The sequence below is a fragment of the Perca fluviatilis genome, chromosome 14 (assembly GCF_010015445.1).
Source record: "Perca fluviatilis chromosome 14, GENO_Pfluv_1.0, whole genome shotgun sequence".
Taxonomy (NCBI): Eukaryota; Metazoa; Chordata; class Actinopteri; order Perciformes; family Percidae; genus Perca; species Perca fluviatilis.
Genome location: NC_053125.1, coordinates 4,115,094 through 4,133,831, shown reverse-complemented (window position 1 = coordinate 4,133,831; position 18,738 = coordinate 4,115,094). Strand labels below are relative to the sequence as shown.

The window sequence follows — 18,738 nt, the reverse complement described above, 5'->3', positions numbered from 1 at the left end:
CTATATAAAGCTCAAATATGGGCCGTTTTATGAAAATTGATGGCTAATTGCAAATTTGTTAAGACTGTGTATCGGAGTTCAGCGGCCGTTGCTGCCTGTGTTGCTGCCTTGCCGCCCGGCCTGCCTTCCTTCACAGACCCCGGCCTGCTATGAGGTACTTGGAGCTCCGTCACGGCTGGCAGCCCACAGCACTCCATACCCGCGCAAAGTCACAGTTTTTTGTGCTAATGGCCTACCAAACGCCGCTGCCCTGACAGAGCTCCAGGGCCTGCAACTCCCCTCTTCCAGCTAGCTAGCTAAATGGCCCGTGTGTGAGAGTGAGAGCGCGGTCAGCGAGCTTGCTACACCAGCAATCTCTTACCACATGTTACACACATGTCACGCCACTTATACAACATCTACCTAAAGGTCTTATAAAGCTAAAAACGGTGTCCGATTTCAAGTTAATGAATATTTGTGAAGATTAGGGGTTTCGTTAGCTCCAACTGTCCCTTCAATCCTAGCTATGTGTTGCTACAAATCACGGATAGTTAGCTTCATTTTTGGTCGTAATACAAGTATATTTACAGTTTGAATTTCGTCACGCCACTTATAAAACATCTACCTAAAGGTCTTATAAAGCTAACAACGGTGTCCGATTTCAAGTTAATGAATATTTGGGAAGATTAGGGGTTTCGTTACCTCTCGACTGTCCCTTCAATCCTAGCTATATGTAGCTTCAAATCACGGATAGTTAGCTTCATTTTCGGCGTAATTCGAGTATATTTACAGTTTGAATTTCGTCACGCCACTTATACAACATCTACCTAAATGTTTTGTAAAGCTAACAACGGTGTCCGATTTCAAGTTAATGAATATTTGGGAAGATTAGTTAGATTTGTTCGTTTAAATAACTCAACACATTATAATTACACACAGTAAAGGTTTAACTGGAACCTGTGGTAAGAGATTGCTGGCGTAACAAGCTCGCTGACCACTCTCTCACTCACATACACTGGGCATTTAGCTAGCAGGAAGAGGGGTTGCAGGCCCTGGAGCTCTGTCAGAGCAGCGGTGTTTGGTAGTCCATTAGCACAAAAAAGGGTGACTTTGCGCGGGTATGGAGTGCTTTGGGCTGCCAGCTGTAACGGAGCTCAATCGAGCTCACAGCAGGCTGGGGTCTGTGAAGGAAGGCAGGCCAGGCGGCGAGGCAACAACAGAGGCAGCACCGGCCGCTGAACTCCGACACACAGTCGGACAAAATTTGCAATTAGCCATCCATTTTCGTAAATTATTTGAGCTTTACATAGTTGATTTCTCGCATAAAAAAGTTTCAGAAGTGAATTTTGTAATGGAATAGCAGAGATCTGCGCGACCCAGATTCAGAAGACTACCTGATCTCAGGTCAGTTGTGTAGCCTATGTAAATGTTGGGGCGTGATCGTTCTCTTAATACACCCATGGGCGTGACAAAGGTACAGGTCTTGAGATGCTTACGTAAGCAACTAGCTTTGTTGAGATTCGCCCGTTTTCAGCGGCAGTTTCAAAATATGAGATTTTCATAGTAAAGGGGTGTCAATGGGATTTTGAGCTTCTATGTATTTACCCACTGAACTGTCGTTATTCAACTATGACAGGGTAAAATCGGTTTTGCATTCTATCACCCCTTTAAGGGCGTCGTTATTCATTTTCAATGAGAGGCGAGCGGAAGGTAGGGAGGCTAAAGAGTTGAATTGTGTTGAAATTTTCCCTTCGCAAGCAATGTGCAGTGCAAATCAATGAGCAAGAGACTGATTCTTGCTGTTTGTGAGTTCCCTAAAATACAAAACTGTTTTCTAAACAGTTATCAGGACATAGACAGCGGGGCTTTTGCATGTCAGAGCATCGGCACAAGAATGGATTTATTTGTTATAAATCGTCCATGTTTTCCACTCTAACATCCCTGCACGTGCAAGTGCAAGTGAGAAATTGAAATTGAACTAAAAGATATAGTTGTATTCGTTGGGTAAAGTCCCAAAGTGGCATTGACGACATTTAGCCTAACCTGTAATAACATTTTGAAGAGGCCTCTTCTGGCCCGGTTACAAATGCAAAACTACAGTAGCGGGTCATTTTTAATCCTCTCACTCTCACCTCTGTGCAAACGAAAGCCAGGTAAAGCAGATATGACACAACATTCTGGATGTCCTTGATATTAACATTTGAAACTTCTCATCCACCACCAATCCTCCTGTGAGTCATCAATTAAATTAGCTTCATAATTATCTGCAGCCAGCCGCTAAAAACCACCAAGAACCAAGAGTGAAAGGAAATGCACCTGAAGAGGGCAGAGATAATGGAACAGCACTTTTGACAAATGAAGGCCTCACGGCCTGTAAAACAAAGAGGTGACTGGTTAACTACGTGATTGGAGCATCTGCTCTGCTCAAGAGTACTTAAGCAAAACACTGTGGTCTAGATTCAGCATGACTGAGCTTCAAGGGTAGTTTGATGATTTTTCTACACTTACGGGCACAGATTTTTTTAGATGGAAGATTGCGGCTGGCACTCTGATGTCCTTCACACCTCATGACTTACATCCAATCCCAATGTCCATTGCCAGTGCAAGAAGTGGTGTGTAATATACAGTAAGTACCAAGGGGAAGAATGAGGATGTAAGAGGATGTGAGGGTCAGGGTTGGGGTTGGTCAACCTCTAGGACTGAAAAGTGAAGCCAATGGGCGATTCCATTGGTTGCAAAAAGAAGACGGTTTCTATAGAATAAAAATAATATATTGATTATAATAATAATACAGAAAAATAATACTACTTCTCACATGATTTATTCCCTCACTAAACATTTACCTTATGAGTTTATGGTCTCAATGGCTAGTTTCAAGTCTTCGTCAATACAGCATGATGTTCATTTTGTAAATTATGGTCCCATTTATTTTAAAATAGATGATAAAGCAGGGGAAGCTTTAGGGCGTTGCTTCATGCCGACCTTTTTAACCAGGACAGAGGCTTAGCAATGCTAACGATGGCCCTGTGTGCATTAAAATAGACCTGAACCTGTTTTTGGGTGTTGTGCATGCTAAAAATGTCTTGTTCAGTAGCACTTTGCTAACCAAAAGCTAGCTAGCTAGGGCTAGCGTTAGCTGGTAACTTAAGGGAAAGTTTGCAGATTTTCAACCGGCTCTGTGTACTGCCGTACATGCAGATGAACAGCAACAGTGCCACAAGGTCCATTTACCCGTTGGGAAAATTCTGTGGGATGATAATGCTAAGTTTCCCTTAGCGCAGCGCCATTGAAATCATAGACAACACTGGGTTAGCTGCATCATCCTCCCCAGCATACAAAAAGCAATCAGATTGATATTAGAGTATTTTGAAATGTTAATATATTGCAATTGGCTCATTCTGTGGCATTTATGTTTTGCTGAACAGAGCATTCAGCAAGGTTTGAATGTGTTTTCTGAAAAACTAATGGACAAATAATGCATTAATTTCACATTGTTGAAAAGGAATAGCCTACAGTTCATCATATGTTTAAAGATAAAAAAAGTAATTAACCCTTTATTTAAAGAATTTAATGAAATGTGGAAATGCTAGCACATTTTGGCATAGCTAATGCAAACTTTAGTTTCTAGTCAAACAGACTTGTATGGAGCATAGTCGTAGTCATAGTGTGATGTGAACAGTTCTCTCATAGCCATGATTTATGGTTTTAAATGTGTAGCTGTAGTTTGTTGATAAAAGAAAAGTGATTAAGGTACCATTAGTTAGGTACCATTTAGTTAGGTTCCCTACCATATCGACTTTGATGGTGAGCTGTCCCAATGAGCTTCACTATACCCGGGTAGATTGACTATCTATTTTGTTTCAAAGACAAACCAAAAGACAATTTATTTTCCTAAAACAAAATAGCTCTATTTTATTTTAGGGTATTTTCCATTGAAAACGTGCTGTGTTGCAGAGATTTTGAATTAAACCTGCCAGCTGTTTTAAAAATCTCCTTGTGAGTCTTGCCACCCGCTCAGAACTTGCTCAGAACCTAGGTGAAGGATGTATAGCTATCTTTTTTTTTTATTTAGAATAAAGGTGAAAATCAGTGGTGTAGTGTAGTGTACACAAAGGTATATGAGGCATACCCACCTCTTTTTCTGGTGTTTATGGTCGACTTTTTATGGTCGACTACCATTTGAAGTCACTGTTCCATTATTAATGTGACTATTATTGCCACTGTTTATCACAGAATTGGTTGACAATATACCTACCTATCAGCCAAACAGCCATTGGAATATAAAGGAGAGTTTACCCACTTCCTCCTTAGTGACCTACCGATCTAGTAGTAGTATACCCATCTTATCAACTACCACTACTCCACTGTGCTTGTATGTATAAAGCTGCAAAGAGGCTTTATTATATGACCAGTATGACAAGTGTTTGACAAGTTTGTTCTCATTTTGCAAAAATAATAAATAGTATCTTTCTGATTTGTCATTTAGGTGACATACTGTGACATATCTTTCTTGTGCGAAACCTGAATTCTCTGGTTCAAAAGCCATAATCATTACATTTACTGTAGAGTATCTCTGGGTGTCCCTGTGACTAGTGAACAGACTTATGTTTCATGTCATCCTCTCTCTCCCTGTTTCCTGTCTCTTCTGTCATCTATTCAATAAAGGAAAAATGCAAAAAGGGAAAAGAATTTGTGTAAATTCCAAATGCCAACCATGATGACTCATGTTATTCAATAAATGTCATATTATATAGACAGCCAGCAGTCGGGAGAGAATAAATGAGAATGTGTCTGATGTCAATAGCATCTCTGTAAAGCTTACAACTACTCTTTCTTCCCCCCAATCCCCTAATTTAAATGATATCAATGGCAACAAAATCACTGCTTTCTATTTTTTTTATATTAAATCCAGTGATGAAACATACACAGTCTATAGTATGCAACCTGAAAATCAGACTTTGACATAAAATCAACCCAATAATGGTGCTGTGGATTAAGAATTAATTATTAATAGATTAACATATACTAGTATATGTGCTTGTTTGGAATGGACCGATTGCTGCTTGTAGCATTCTCCAGAACCATTATAGGCCTACCCCAAAATTACTTACAGAAGGACCCCAAAGCACTTAATGGGCTATGCAGCCACACTGTATAGCCTACTACTGACTTACTGTGTACTTCTACTTCAGAGGAAAACATTGTACTACATTTACCTGACAGAGAACGTTGCAGATTCAGATTTTACTAACAAAATATCACAATTAAAATGTGGAGTAATCACAGACATTTGTCTCATGGACCCAAGCCGGGCTGTTATGAGAGCCAATCAGCAAAAATCTGTGTTAATCAACCACCAGAACCCGACCGAGTAGCCTACAGAAGCAAACTTCCTCACAAAGACAGAGTCAGCAGCCTCGAAATGTGAGTGTGTGTGTTCCTTGAGAGATAGGGGGGCCAGAAAAGGTGGAAGGCAATGCAAAAATAGAGATTTTTTTTGTTTAACTACATTTTAGTGTTGTCTTTTTCGTCAACAATTTTGCATGTAGACAGTTGGGGTTAAATGATGGCGGTGCTGTCTCATCATTATTATCATTAATGTATTTACACTTTAGCAGAGGTGTTTATTTCCAAACAGGCTTAGTGGTTTGACAGTTAACGTTGAAGTATGGATTGGAAGTGTGGATGATTTGCGGGGGTGTGTTATAGCCTAAGTTAGCAGCACACTTAAACAACCGGAACCAGGGTGAGCCAGCTCTTTTTGCCCATCAGTTCCGGGATGACGTTATGTTCTGCTGTGTGCTTAGAAGTGGTACATTTACAGCTCACAGCAACAATACAATATAGTGTCTGGCTTTTGTTTGATATCTAGTGTCGGCAAGAATGCCTTCTTATTGAGTTTCCTCTCAGCGAAAAGCTCTGATTAATTTTAAGCTGGGCTTTTATCATGAAGGGTAGACAAAGAAGAGCCAGCGTAACAACCTTTGTTGTTCGATGGTTTAGTTTAATTCTTTATTTATATCCAATATCGAATGTTGTCCAAACTTTTCCCCAGTTCATTGAGTACCCAGGAAACCAAGTGCGAAGTAGATAGGATGAACGGTTCTTGAGATATTTCAGAAATATTTACATTTGCACTGTTTATTATTATTTTACTCGACCGTTTACATTTTTTTCAGTTACACATGCATAACTTGCACTGTTTACATTCGCACTGTTTATTATTATTTTCATTGTAGAGGAAAACCTGTTTTCTTACTGTGCATATGACAATAAAACTTTGAATTGAATTGAAAGACACATATACATACAGAGATTTCCCGCTATATTAGAGAGATATTAAAAACAAATTGGGGAACTTGTTAAACAAAAGTTGTAATGTGTACTGTGTGTTCAAAAACTTAGAAAAAATTGTATGAAACAAACAAAACAAAAAACAATCCGCTTTCTCGGATCATCAAAATCAATTTGCCACCACCCAGTCTTCACTTTAATATTTCTGTACTGAGTCAGTTAGACCCAAAACAACTCTCATCATAACTCATTCCAACTCCTCTCATCAGGCTGCCTGTGGCCGGGACAAATATATTCCAAATGTCTTTAATTTCAGACAAAGCAAAAGCACAATTTTGCCTTGCGTTACTTATTTGAATTGGATTGCTCAACTGTCTGTGCAGTCTGTGTTTATTCACCCCAAACAGCAAATATGCCAGAGAGATAGGGGTTGTAGCCAGACCATCCTACAGCACTGACACACCGCTGTAGAGATAGAGAGACTAGCACTGTCAGGACGACTTGCTCATGTCTGGCGCAAATTCATGATTCAAAATTCTTCACTAACTGTAGTGATTCCATTGGAATTATTTAAATTTGCATATAGGTATTTGCATTTGAACATTTCCTTTACAAACATGCTGTTCTTAACTCTGTGTATGCTTTCACTAGTACTGTGTATTAGTGTGTACTGTGTTTTTTGCTTTGTGATGGTGGATAATATAGTTTTTTTTATTCTGATTCTAAACTCAGCTCAATCAAATTCCTATGTGGTCATTTTATTAATTTTTTTAACTTGAAAAAAGAAGAAGAAAAAAAATAAATAAATATATATATATATATATATATATATATATATATATATATATATACACACACACACACACACACACACACACACACACACACACACACACACACACACACACACACACACACACAAAGGCTATTGGCCCTTGAAGGCCAAGCAAATCTTACCTTCTAAGCTTTTGACATTTCAGTGTTACAAGTGGTGGGGACAATATCCCCCAAACCAAAAAAAGCAAGCTATTTGTGCCATGGTTCAGTGAATGGGCCATAATGTCCACTACCCCACTGGCTGGAGAAAGAGTCACTGAAGTGGTCGTATGGCAGAGGAGACGTTTTACAGATGAGGTGAAATAAATCCTTCTTATCCAGCAACCCCTCCTGCCAGCTAAGTCTAAATCCTTGCCATAATTCCAAAGTCAAAGAGAGTGAGCATGACACCAGCACGCTGCTGTAGCAGGGGGAATGGATAGACAATGACTCTGGGCTTCATCCTGGCCTGCCAGCATGCTCTGAGTGCTACACATCCACTCATTATAGAGTAAGCAGCTCGCCAGCACATGATCTGAGTCCCCTGGAATAAACAGATAGCTTTTCTGAACTAGACCAAGCTGTGGATGTTATTTTGTGCTGGTCTAGATATGGCAGAGCAGAGGGCAATACAGCCAGTAAGCTGATGAGAGAGCTGAAGCTGTTCAGATTGTTTGATTTTGCACAAGGCAGAGAGTTGCAGTGGGCAGAAAGGGGGAAAACACCACTGAGAGAAAGGAAGATAAAATTGGAGTTGCACAAAATGTTTATATTCAGTGTTGCTACAGGCATAAAGCTCTGTGTTTGAATTAATATTGAATAGGTCCTCTAACTCTGGTGGTAACTCAGGCAAAGAAAACGGGCAGAGATAGTCTGCATTACAGTTCCCAAACCTTCTACATACTGTACAACTCAAGCTCATAAACAGCCAAAACATGTAAAAATACTGTAGGTGGAAAAGAGTACTATAAGGCCAGATAACATCCCAAAGCAACAAAGAAGAAATTAGTATGGAGCCCCCAAAGTCTTAAAAGTAATTATATTTTATCAAATATTTGTTATCTTTGTAAAGTTAATCTTGTTTGTGATTGTTTTGTCAACAAGTCATCTTATTTGCACAAGATATTATGTTGTTGCAAATTGGTCGGTTGGTCAGTGGGCAGGAGAGCAGGGGTTGAAAGGAGTAAAGTTACGGTGTCGTTTGTAGGTGATAGCAATGTTACATTCAAGCCATTGCCAAATGAGTTGATACGAAGCTAATTAAGCCTGTCAGCTACATAGAATGCTCTCTGTACAGGTTTACAAAATGGTGAAGTCCGGCGACATTCATGGGGCAACTCTCGAGTGATGCGTTTAACGTCACCGCTAAGAAAGGAAACAGCAGTGTTCAGCTTTGGAGACAAAGAGAACATAATAATTACAAGATAATTTCCTCTTCTGAAGAGTCCATCACGTTTTTTAATCCTCTGTGTCCTCCTTGATATGACAGGTTAAACGCTACTAGCAACTGTGTGGAGGAGGGGTGGGGGCGGTGCGCGATCATGTGAATGTTTTTGTCATTTCTTAGAATTCCTCATGGGGGCGACAGAAACTATGCACTATAGCTTTAAAGTCATGATTTATGTGTCAGATCTGCCCTGTTTGGTCATGTATTATGATGTAGCTGCTATCTTGGGCCAAACGGCTTGAGTTGCGCTTATTGATCCATGATCTGTTTGAAGACCATAACAAGGACAACAGAGGTGCACATTAAAACATCAGTCAACATAACACAATGTGTGTTCTTTTATTTTGTGGAAGAATATTTCACTCAAAGGTGAAACAACATAGATACGATGGGTTATAGTGGGTCTTGTCATTAACTTCAATGTAAGTGGCACCGATGCAAAATTCTAATGATGTATGACTCTTCCTTGGTTCCTTGGCTGAGCCTACCTCCATTTGGTCAATAAATCACTAAACTGATCCTGTCTGCTCGATTGTCTGTGTTTGGGTCTCTTCCTTGTTACCTCACATTCCCTACCTTGATAGCAATCACAATATTCAATGGGATCTTTGGATGTGAGCACACGGCAACCGCACTGAAAATGGAACCGCAAGTGGTGCCCTGCGATGCATTATTCATTCTGTCTCATTTTCATGACTTTATGCAAATTGATAAGCAATAATTCATAAACATTAGAACAAAGGGAGGCACTCACAATATGCAATCCCCCACTTTAAACCAGACAACACACCTTCCAACCGATGATAGGCTCTCCAGCACACAAAGATTTCCACAGTTGGAATTAAGACAGAGCTCCTGCTGCTTCTGTGTCTCAAGCTAGAAATTAAGAGATCCAAGTGGCAATTTGTTTTTCATTTGGGGTTTGATTGTTACAGGGTTTTGAAAAATGGTATTTTCAGCCATTCCTCTAGTACATCTGTGAAGTGCTATAACCCTCGTTGACGGATATGATTTGGTTTCTGTACAGGCATGATAAAAACCCAGTAACCTCTGTGGCAACAAGACTGGGAAATGTAGTTCCAACATGTAACTTCCCCTAACATGGCAAGTATTAGTTTAGCTTTAATATTTGTGTGCTGTGTACATTTACTAAAAGGCAATGGTCAGGAACAGGCTACACATCCAAATACAGGAAGAGTTAACAAGAAAGCAGGAACAGGTACAGAAGGCTGGATGCAAATGGTTTTGGGCAACATGAGAGATGGGCTGGAATAAATAATCCGGGGCATAATTGGGGAATGAGCAGTCTGGATCAACAGAAGAACATTTCCAGGATAAAGCCTGGCGTTTGTCGGATGTCAGGCTTTTGCCACTCACCTTCCGCTCTTTGTGCGTTAGACAACAACAACCTTCAAGCTAGCAGGCTACAAGCTGAAGCTAAGATTTACAAAGAATATGTTTACTGCATTTACTCTCTAATTGGGACGTTTTGAGACCGATTGTTGGGACACACAGCAATACACTGGTAAGAGCAAATTATGTTTAACCATGTATCCAGCTAATTTAAATAGCTCACTTTACAGTATTGTGTGAATAGTTAACTTCATTTAATATTGTATGCAGCGTTTTCTTTTGCAGGGTGCAAATGTTCCACTAAAACAAGTTCCTTCCTGGGTTTTGGGAAACATGAGAGATGAAATGGACTGGAAGAGCCACCGTTGCTGCGCCTGGAGCTTAGCGCCGCCCAAAAACGATTGTGATTGGTTTAAATAAATGCAAACAACCCAGATCGTTGTTTTCTCCTATCCTGGAATGTACAGTATGTGTGGTGTAGCCAGACCTTACTCCCAGCGCTGTGGTCTGGCAATGCGAGACTAGGAAATAAGGTACAGGTGAGCAGGTGAATGTAGGAGTCAGGTGACCAGGACCAGTGGAGAAGTCTGGGGGCATCTACTGGATGGATGGATAATGGCAAGTCTTGAGAGTTCCTGAGTAATGCATCGGCCTGGGGGCAGTGAGAAGTGGCTGGAGACAGGGAAGGGGCCAGAGTGTGTGAGCCGGATGTCCTTCTTTTCAGCCGGATGTCGTTACCTTCAGCTTTCTTTGTGTTGGAAATCTAAACTCTGGTCGATTTATGAGGACAATGGTTAACTGATTAGTCTAGATCCTTGACTTTCCACTTCTGGGATTGTTCCGGTGCCGTAGGAAATTCCACCGGATGCATGTACTTTCAAGTTTCCTTCCGCTTTATTTTTTTTAAATTTTAAACTTCAGTGAGGACTATGGTTGACTGTTCCTCAGATCTCTGCAGGGTAAATTGAGAGAGCTAGCTAGACTATCTGTCCAATCTGAATTTTCTCTCGCACGACTATTTTGCAGATGTTCTGTCCGGCGCCCAAGACGATTGTGATTGGTGTTTTTCTCCCATCCTGGAATGCTGTGTGGATTAGCCAGACCTTCCTCCGCTCCGCATGTGGATGGTCTGGCAAAGCGAGACTAACTGCTCCCCAGTTCTCTGCAGGGTAAATCCAGACAGCTACCTAGACTATCTGTCCAATCTGAGTTTTCTGTTGCACGACTAAAACTAATTTTGAACGTACACATGTTCCACCAAAACAAGTTCATTCCTGAGGCTATTTTGCAGAGGCACCAGGGCTCCGTCCAGTGCTTAGTTTAGCTTTAAACCAAGACGATTGGTTTAAAGAAATGCCAATAAACCCAAGCACGTTTTTCTCCAATCCCAGAATGCTGTGTGGATTAGATGCAAGACTAGTAACGCACATGAGATTGATATCCATATGACTCTTCGAAAGAAAAGCAAATACTATTTCCAAAAATATTAAACATGTTTATTTAATTCAATTCAATTCAATTTAGTGGCAATTATAGTAACAATTAGGATAATAGAACTATGACTAGAAATAATTGTATTTAAGCCAATAATTTCAAGCATACTATCAGAATCAGAAATCAGAAATCACTAGGAATTTGCCTTGGTTGATGGTGCATACATAAAAACAATAATATAAAATAAACAAACAATAAATAAACAAATAATACATACATATAACTATTTAACACTAACAAAGAAAACAGAGGCTGTATGGGTAAGTGAAGGACGTAGAGGGATGTGCAAAAGTTCAAGATATATACAATGTGCAGAGGACAGGATGTAGGATTAAAGTTCAATGTCAGTGGGGGTCCAGGGCCTTGTTAATGAGGCTGACTGCTGAGGGGAAGAAACTGTTTTATGGGGTGAGGTTTTGGTCCTGATGGACTGCTATCATAAATTAAAACTAAATTAAATATACTTATTTTAGTTACAGTTTTAAGTTAGACCATATCCATTTCTTTTTGTTTAATTGATCATTTTTATGCCAAAACATGAAACCAACATATTTTTTTTCATTAATTTGATAACATTATCATTTCTAAAATGAAACTAACATAAAGTCTTCCTGCATCTTCTGAATTCTGATGGAGTTTACAAGGAAACGTGAAAGCAGCATTAATCAAATCCATGCTTTGTTTTCTCAAGCACCAAATGTGCTCAAGTTAAACACAATGATGTTATTACCGGATGTTAGGTAATGTTGACTTCAAAATAAAAGTCTGAGGGGGGAAAAAAACATTGTGGTGTGAACAAGTCAGATAACATTTGTAAGTATGCCCACACTTAGTGATTTCATTTAAGATTAGTCATAGTTATTAAGTAGACAATAATGCATGTTAATATTGCAGTTTTAAGGTGTCTATATGTTTTTCACTTGAACCCACGAATGAGCCACATTTGCACATAATATTAACTTGACATGATCACACACATTTGAAGGACCCTAATAAGTATCTGGGTATTCCAAGGCGACTGGCTGTGACTCAATGTGAATTAAAAAGCTCAGCACTGTTAACTATATAATTTTACTATACAGAATCTATACTATGTTTTCCCACTTGACAGGAAAAAGGGTAAAAATGGCCACATTTCGTACAGTAGGAAAAACTTGAGTTCAACTGTAGGCAAAGGCTGGAAAGTACACACAGACTTGCTTTATTCAGGAACACAGTCAACAATCTTCGCGTACACAGAACTAATGTTGACCTTGACGTTCAGCAGTTTAGTACGGTAAGTTTAACTTGTTACTTGTTCTTTCTGTCCTTTTAATGTATATTATAACCTCGCTGCAAAGCCAAACAATGTAAACTCCTGTTTCCTGGCGCTATTTATCGTCAAACAATCAGCCTGATAACCTGCAGCTGTCCCGCCTGCTGCCAATAGCTACACCTGCCACAGCTGAACGTCCTCAGCCAAAGAAACCAGGGGGCTCTTTAACTTTGAAGCAAATTAAATGTAATGTGTTCATTTTTTTCAAAGCTTTGTTATTTTTAACTGAAAGACCTAGGATACACTAATGTGTATCGTACTTAATAAATAGCAAGAAATTGCCGGTGCAACACGGATGTCTTCTACTTGATGATTTTATTTCTTAAGGTGCATAACAGTGACTAATGTTTCGATGCATAGTTGAACTATGCATCGAAACGTTAGTCACAATTTTTTGCTATTTATTCTGTTGTGTCCTGCCTTGGTTGCACCGGATTGTTGTGGTCTGCAGAAGCGCAGAGAACTCCCTCTTTTTTCCGTGTATCGTACTTACTTGCAGACCTTTGAGAGTTTAATGAAGCCTATAGAGCATTTTCAGCAGGAGTCACTCAAGACAGTTGTAACGCAGGAAATGTATTGATACCACCATGTCTAGAGTATCCCATTTTAGTAGGCTAATACATATTTTAGTGCATACAGTAGCCATGTTTCCATTTATGTATTTTTGTGTACATTTTGAAGAATTGCATTAGAAATCTACAAGGGAACGGTGAAATTCCATTAAACTTCCTCAATTGCACAATTTTTTTTCAAAAGATAGACCCCATGGCCCTGAAATGGCGGAAGTAGAAGGGCGTGACTTCGGTTTTCACGCCCTTCTACTTCAGGCCAATGGGACTTATCTTTCGAAAAAATATGAATGAGAGTCAATGGAAAGATAATAATAATTTTTTTATCCCGTTTGAATTGAACCATGGATTACAAATATGATGTTCGTAATTTTTCAACCAAAGAAATTCTTGGTTTGTTGTTAAACCGTTGAAGTGTAAGACTGTGAATATACAGCCCGGTCTCATGGAAGTTCGTGTAAATGTGACGTTATTTGAATCTATTGATACGTGTTCACGGAGACGTTTTTGTCGTTTTTTACGTGGTGTACAACACGAAAATGTGAACTAATGTATTTCAATGGGAAGCATATTTCGTGTCCACAGCACGAAATCGTAGGGAGTAATATAAAAAGCCGAAAATCCGCGTAGGGAGGTTGGTCCCTACAACACAGGACTTTCACCCGGGGTTTAAGGCGCCCTTTCCCCGGCGTTTAAGGTGCCCTTTCCCCGGCGTTTAAGGCGCCCTTTCTCCGGCGTTTAAGGCGCCCTTTCCCCGGCGTTTAAGGCGCCCTTTCCCCGGCGTTTAAGGCGCCCTTTCCCAGGCGTTTAAGGTGCCCTTTCCCCGGCATTTAAGGCGCCCTTTCTCCGGCGTTTAAGGCGCCCTTTCCCCGTAAGTTTTTTCCTAAACCCAACCTCCGCCATCCCGTTATTGGCGGGGGTCCCCAGCGGAGCCGCCTAGCCTCCCGGCTTATGGAGCATCCTTTTCGGCCGCCTCCCGGCGGGTCCCCAGCAGGTCGCCTCGCGGGCGCCTCCATGCTTATGGAGCGACCTTTCCGGCCGCCTCCCGGCGTCCTTTCCCCGAGAAAATAATGTGACATTTACACGTAAAAAATAACGTGACAGTTACACGTAAAAAACGAGAAAAAACGTCTCCGTGAACACGTATCAATATATTAAGAATAACGTGTACCGGTATATTTACACGAACTGCCGTGAGACCGGGTTGGAATATACGTAATTACAAAGACTTAAATGTTGCGTGGATGTCTCTGTGTATCGTACTGGGGATGTAACGTTACTCAAATGAGCAGAGGATCTCGCTTGCTCTTTTGCTAATCTGCTGAAAACACTTCGCTGGATTAAACACATCAGGTAAGATAACGTTACATGTGTTGTGGAACAGAGCTAGCTACCTAGCGAGCAAGTTGAGCATCAAGCTAGGTGACGTAAAATTATGTGAGACGAGAGATGTAGTTCACTGAGCGATTTCACACAAAACTAAGTGGTCATATGACAAACCTACAACTATCTGAGACTTTCTTCGGTTGAAAAATTATCTTTTAAATTGACGAACGTTATATTTGTAATTAAAAAAACTAATTATTATTGCTCCATTGACTCTTGTTCATATTTTTTCCAAATTAAGATCCCATGTGGTTCACCGGAAGGGGCGTGACTTCGGCTCTCTATATATGTAGCTGTTAAAAAACACCTGGCAGATATGTGATATCCACTGGCCATAGTAGAATGCATTTCGTTTTCCACCTTCGACATTATATCTTTAGTCCTTTGAGTCCTTCATACAATTGTGATATTGAAAAATTCCGTTTTGAGCATTAACTGCTCTTAGACTCGTGCTTTTTAAATATTGAGTGTATCTTGAGTGTGCACGAGTGCCGTGCTTCGAATCATGTCAGTCAATGAGAGTTGTCTCATTGTGCAAGCATCACATGGTAAATTTTGAGGTAAAACTGCAGACTCACCGACTTATGACTTTGTTAAACGAGCATTCTAAATGAATAAATAATCGTAATAATAATATTAATAATAATAATCTAATAAGTTAGCCCTATGATCCCTTAATTGTTTAAAGGTTCACTTGTAGTTTTTATTAGTAGGCTATTAGTTTAGTAGGCTACGGTTTTATTTTGATGGTTTAGACAGGAAGTGCTGTATTTTACTTTGCCGTCTTTGACGATTTGACTCACGGAGGAGTCAGAGGGAGGCAGAGTTGAACACGGCGAGGAAAGGGAGGACGGTCGGCGGTACCGAGGGTCACAGGGATGTACAGTAAACACAGGCAGAAAAATGCCCAAATATCACCGGCAAAATGTGGACGTTTGCTCGTTTTTCTTTCATTTCTATTGCTGAACGGCACACTGGACAGAGCCAGCGGAAACACCGGAGAACAAGGTAAAAAAAAAAGAGCGGACATGCTGTAAAACTTCTTTTAGCATCTACCAGTTGCGTGTTGAGACATTGAAGCACAATAGATACACGTATTACATATTTTAAATGTGGTGACATTACGGGTTTTAATTGAAGCAGTATTTGTTTGACGTGATACCACTGAAACTTTACTTTACGAGTTATTAGCCGTTATATAAATCTCGGGGCAGCGCACGCCAAATTCCATATACAAATCTGGCAATTTAATGCCCCTTTGCTTATAAGGCAAAGGCACAAGACACACATGACCTACTAGATCTTTTCTGAATAGTATGGATGTATTCTTCATGTTGCCATGGTCTGGATCCAAAACACCAACACATAACCACTGAATAACGATGTGATAACATCTCTACTTTTCACCGACTCTCTCGTTAACGTTACTCCCACAACTTCCTCCTCCTGAAATTGGTGGTGGGTTCTTGGGGGGTGGAATAAGGTCAAATGATAAAAGTTGACATTGTTGAGTTGTGACTTTCATGCCGAATTTAACGGAAGACATTGGTTGTTTTAAAAACAAGGTACAATATGTTTTATCATATGTTTATATTTCACTGTATGCAAGGGAACATTAAATTTTAGAGTTATTAAACGTGTTTCGGGCGAGCGTCTCTTAATCCAAGCACGTATCGAAGGGAGCGGCTGCCGTTAACCACATCTTTTTTTATTTAAGATTTATTATAGACATTTGTGCAGTTTTGTATTGTAGCAGAACAAATAAAAATGCAAATTGTTTAACATGTAGTTAGGCTTAACCACGAATTGTCAGTAGTAAAAAAAATTACAATAGTTTTTGTCAGCCAAACTACAGAGTCAGCCCGGTCTTCTTTGTGCGTTGTCCATAAAAGGCAGCAGAGTAGATAAATGCTGGAATCCAGCAGACCGGTACAGTAGAGTAGTCCAATTATGTCACAGAAAGTCCGTTTTTCTGGACTTTATGGGTGAAACCACCACTATGTAAATACCTGGTTGGACTCTATTTCCCACTGTTAAGGATCTGACTTGGCTGGGAGTCCTGTCAGTTATTTGAAACGTCACAAAATTAACTCAAAAACTTGAATGTATTCAGCACGTTCCCATTCTCAGCCATCCACAAAAAGGCCAGCGTGTGTGAAAGAGGCTGGTATGAAGAGGCATCACCCTGTCGGTCATGTGGCCTGAACTTACTCAAGGAAAAATTCGATTTAAACACTATCCTCTATTCAAGAAGGATGTTCCAAGTTAATGTAGTTAACCACCCGTGTGTGTGTGTGTGTGTGTGTGTGTGTGTGTGTGTATGTGTGTGTGTGTGTGTGTGTGTGTGTGTGTGTGTGTGTGTTTGTGTGTGTGTGTGTGTTTGTGTGTGTGTGTGTGTGTGTGTGTGGCTGCTGCACTAACTTCAACACAGTCAAGTTTTCAGAGAGAGAACATAGGGCTGGGTGATAAATCGATTTTATTGATTAAGTCGAATGTGTAGTTAACTCGATTTGTTTAAATGGAAATCGGTTTTCTCCTTAAAGGTCCTATGACATGCTGCTTTTTGGATGCTTTTATATAGACCTTAGTGGTCCCCTAATACTGTATCTGAAGTCTCTTTTATATAGACCTTAGTGGTCCCCTAATACTGTATCTGAAGTCTCTTTTATATAGGCCTTAGTGGTCACCTAATACTGTATCTGAAGTCTCTTTTATATAGACCTTAGTGGTCCCCTAATACTGTATCTGAAGTCTCTTTTATATAGGCCTTAGTGGTCCCCTAATACTGTATCTGAAGTCTCTTTTATATAGGCCTTAGTGGTCACCTAATACTGTATCTGAAGTCTCTTTTATATAGACCTTAGTGGTCCCCTAATACTGTATCTGAAGTCTCTTTCCCAAAATTCAGCCTTGGTGCAGAATTACAGCCACTAGAGCCAGTCTCACAATGAGCTTTCCTTAGGACGTGCCATTTCTGTGTCTGTAGCTTTAAATGCTATTGAGGAGGACAGAGGGGGGGTAAGGTGGAGGGTGGGGGTGTGGCCTTGACCAACTGCCACTTTGCAAGCCATGATGTCTCTCTCTTTCTCATGGGCGGGCCAAATTCTCTAGGCGTGCAAAGCAGAGAAAGGGGAGGTAACCTTTCCCCAAGGGGGTAAGCCTCGCTTCAGAACTTGAACTTCCTATGGCGCCATTTTGATGATACCAAACGATCACTCGCTGTTAGCATTCCATTGACTGCCATTCATTTTGACGTCACTTTGGCAGCGAATAACTTTACATCTGAAGCGTTTAAAGACTCTATTTGTTCATTGTTTATTTCTAAAGAAACACGACAATGTATAAAAGACTCAATTACCTTGTATCTCACATTATGGCTCTGTAGCAGATGTTTTTGTAAAAATAGTAGGGCTGGACCCGAATATTCGAATATTCGTTTGGTGGGTTGGTATTCGATTAGATTTGATCAATTTGACATTCGAATATTCGGTTTTTTTTGTTTTTTTTTTGCACAACCTGGCATCCCCCTCCAAACGGTTCTCATTCGTGCTTGAATATGTTCAAAATATAATACTTTCTTTTACAATTTTCTTATATAGCCTAGCCATTTTAATAGGATGGACAACCCAACCTCGTTATACTTAATAAATATATTTGCTTCTTCTTGGACTACTAAAGTGTTCCTGCAACGGGAGTATTCTCTGGCTAGAGTGCAGAACAGCGCAGTTTGCATGGACAGAAGTGCATGCCTGAGCTTGTATTTTGGGTTAAGCTGCGTTGCTTTGACATTGTGGAAAATAAAATAATAGAAACAAAATGTATTATCCTTTTTACTAGTTATTATCAATCTAAATTAATCTACTGCGAAATATAGGAGACTTTGATATTTTACTGGGACGTCAGGTCACATGCCCCAGTTAAAACGCCCATGAGTTGAACGTCATTACCGTCACGATTCAGCGAAAAGAAGACAAAATCTGTGTGGGAGAACTTTAAAGTAAATGAGGACAAGACAAAGGCAGTGTCAAATATGCAATTTGAAACTGGCCTACCACAACAGCACATCAAGCTTGAGAAATCACCTG

General features: G+C 40.1%; 1 protein-coding gene across 1 annotated transcript in view; it reads left to right on the top strand.

Moving 5' to 3' along the window:
* Positions 1-15,447: 15,447 nt before the first annotated feature.
* The window catches only part of adam19a (ADAM metallopeptidase domain 19a), a 314,399-nt gene continuing 311,108 nt past the window's right edge, over positions 15,448-18,738 (top strand). Inside the window, exon 1 of the mRNA XM_039822508.1 lies at positions 15,448-15,661. Coding sequence (XP_039678442.1) covers positions 15,532-15,661 — 130 coding nt within the window. The 5' untranslated portion in view covers positions 15,448-15,531. The remainder of the gene's footprint in view (positions 15,662-18,738) is intronic.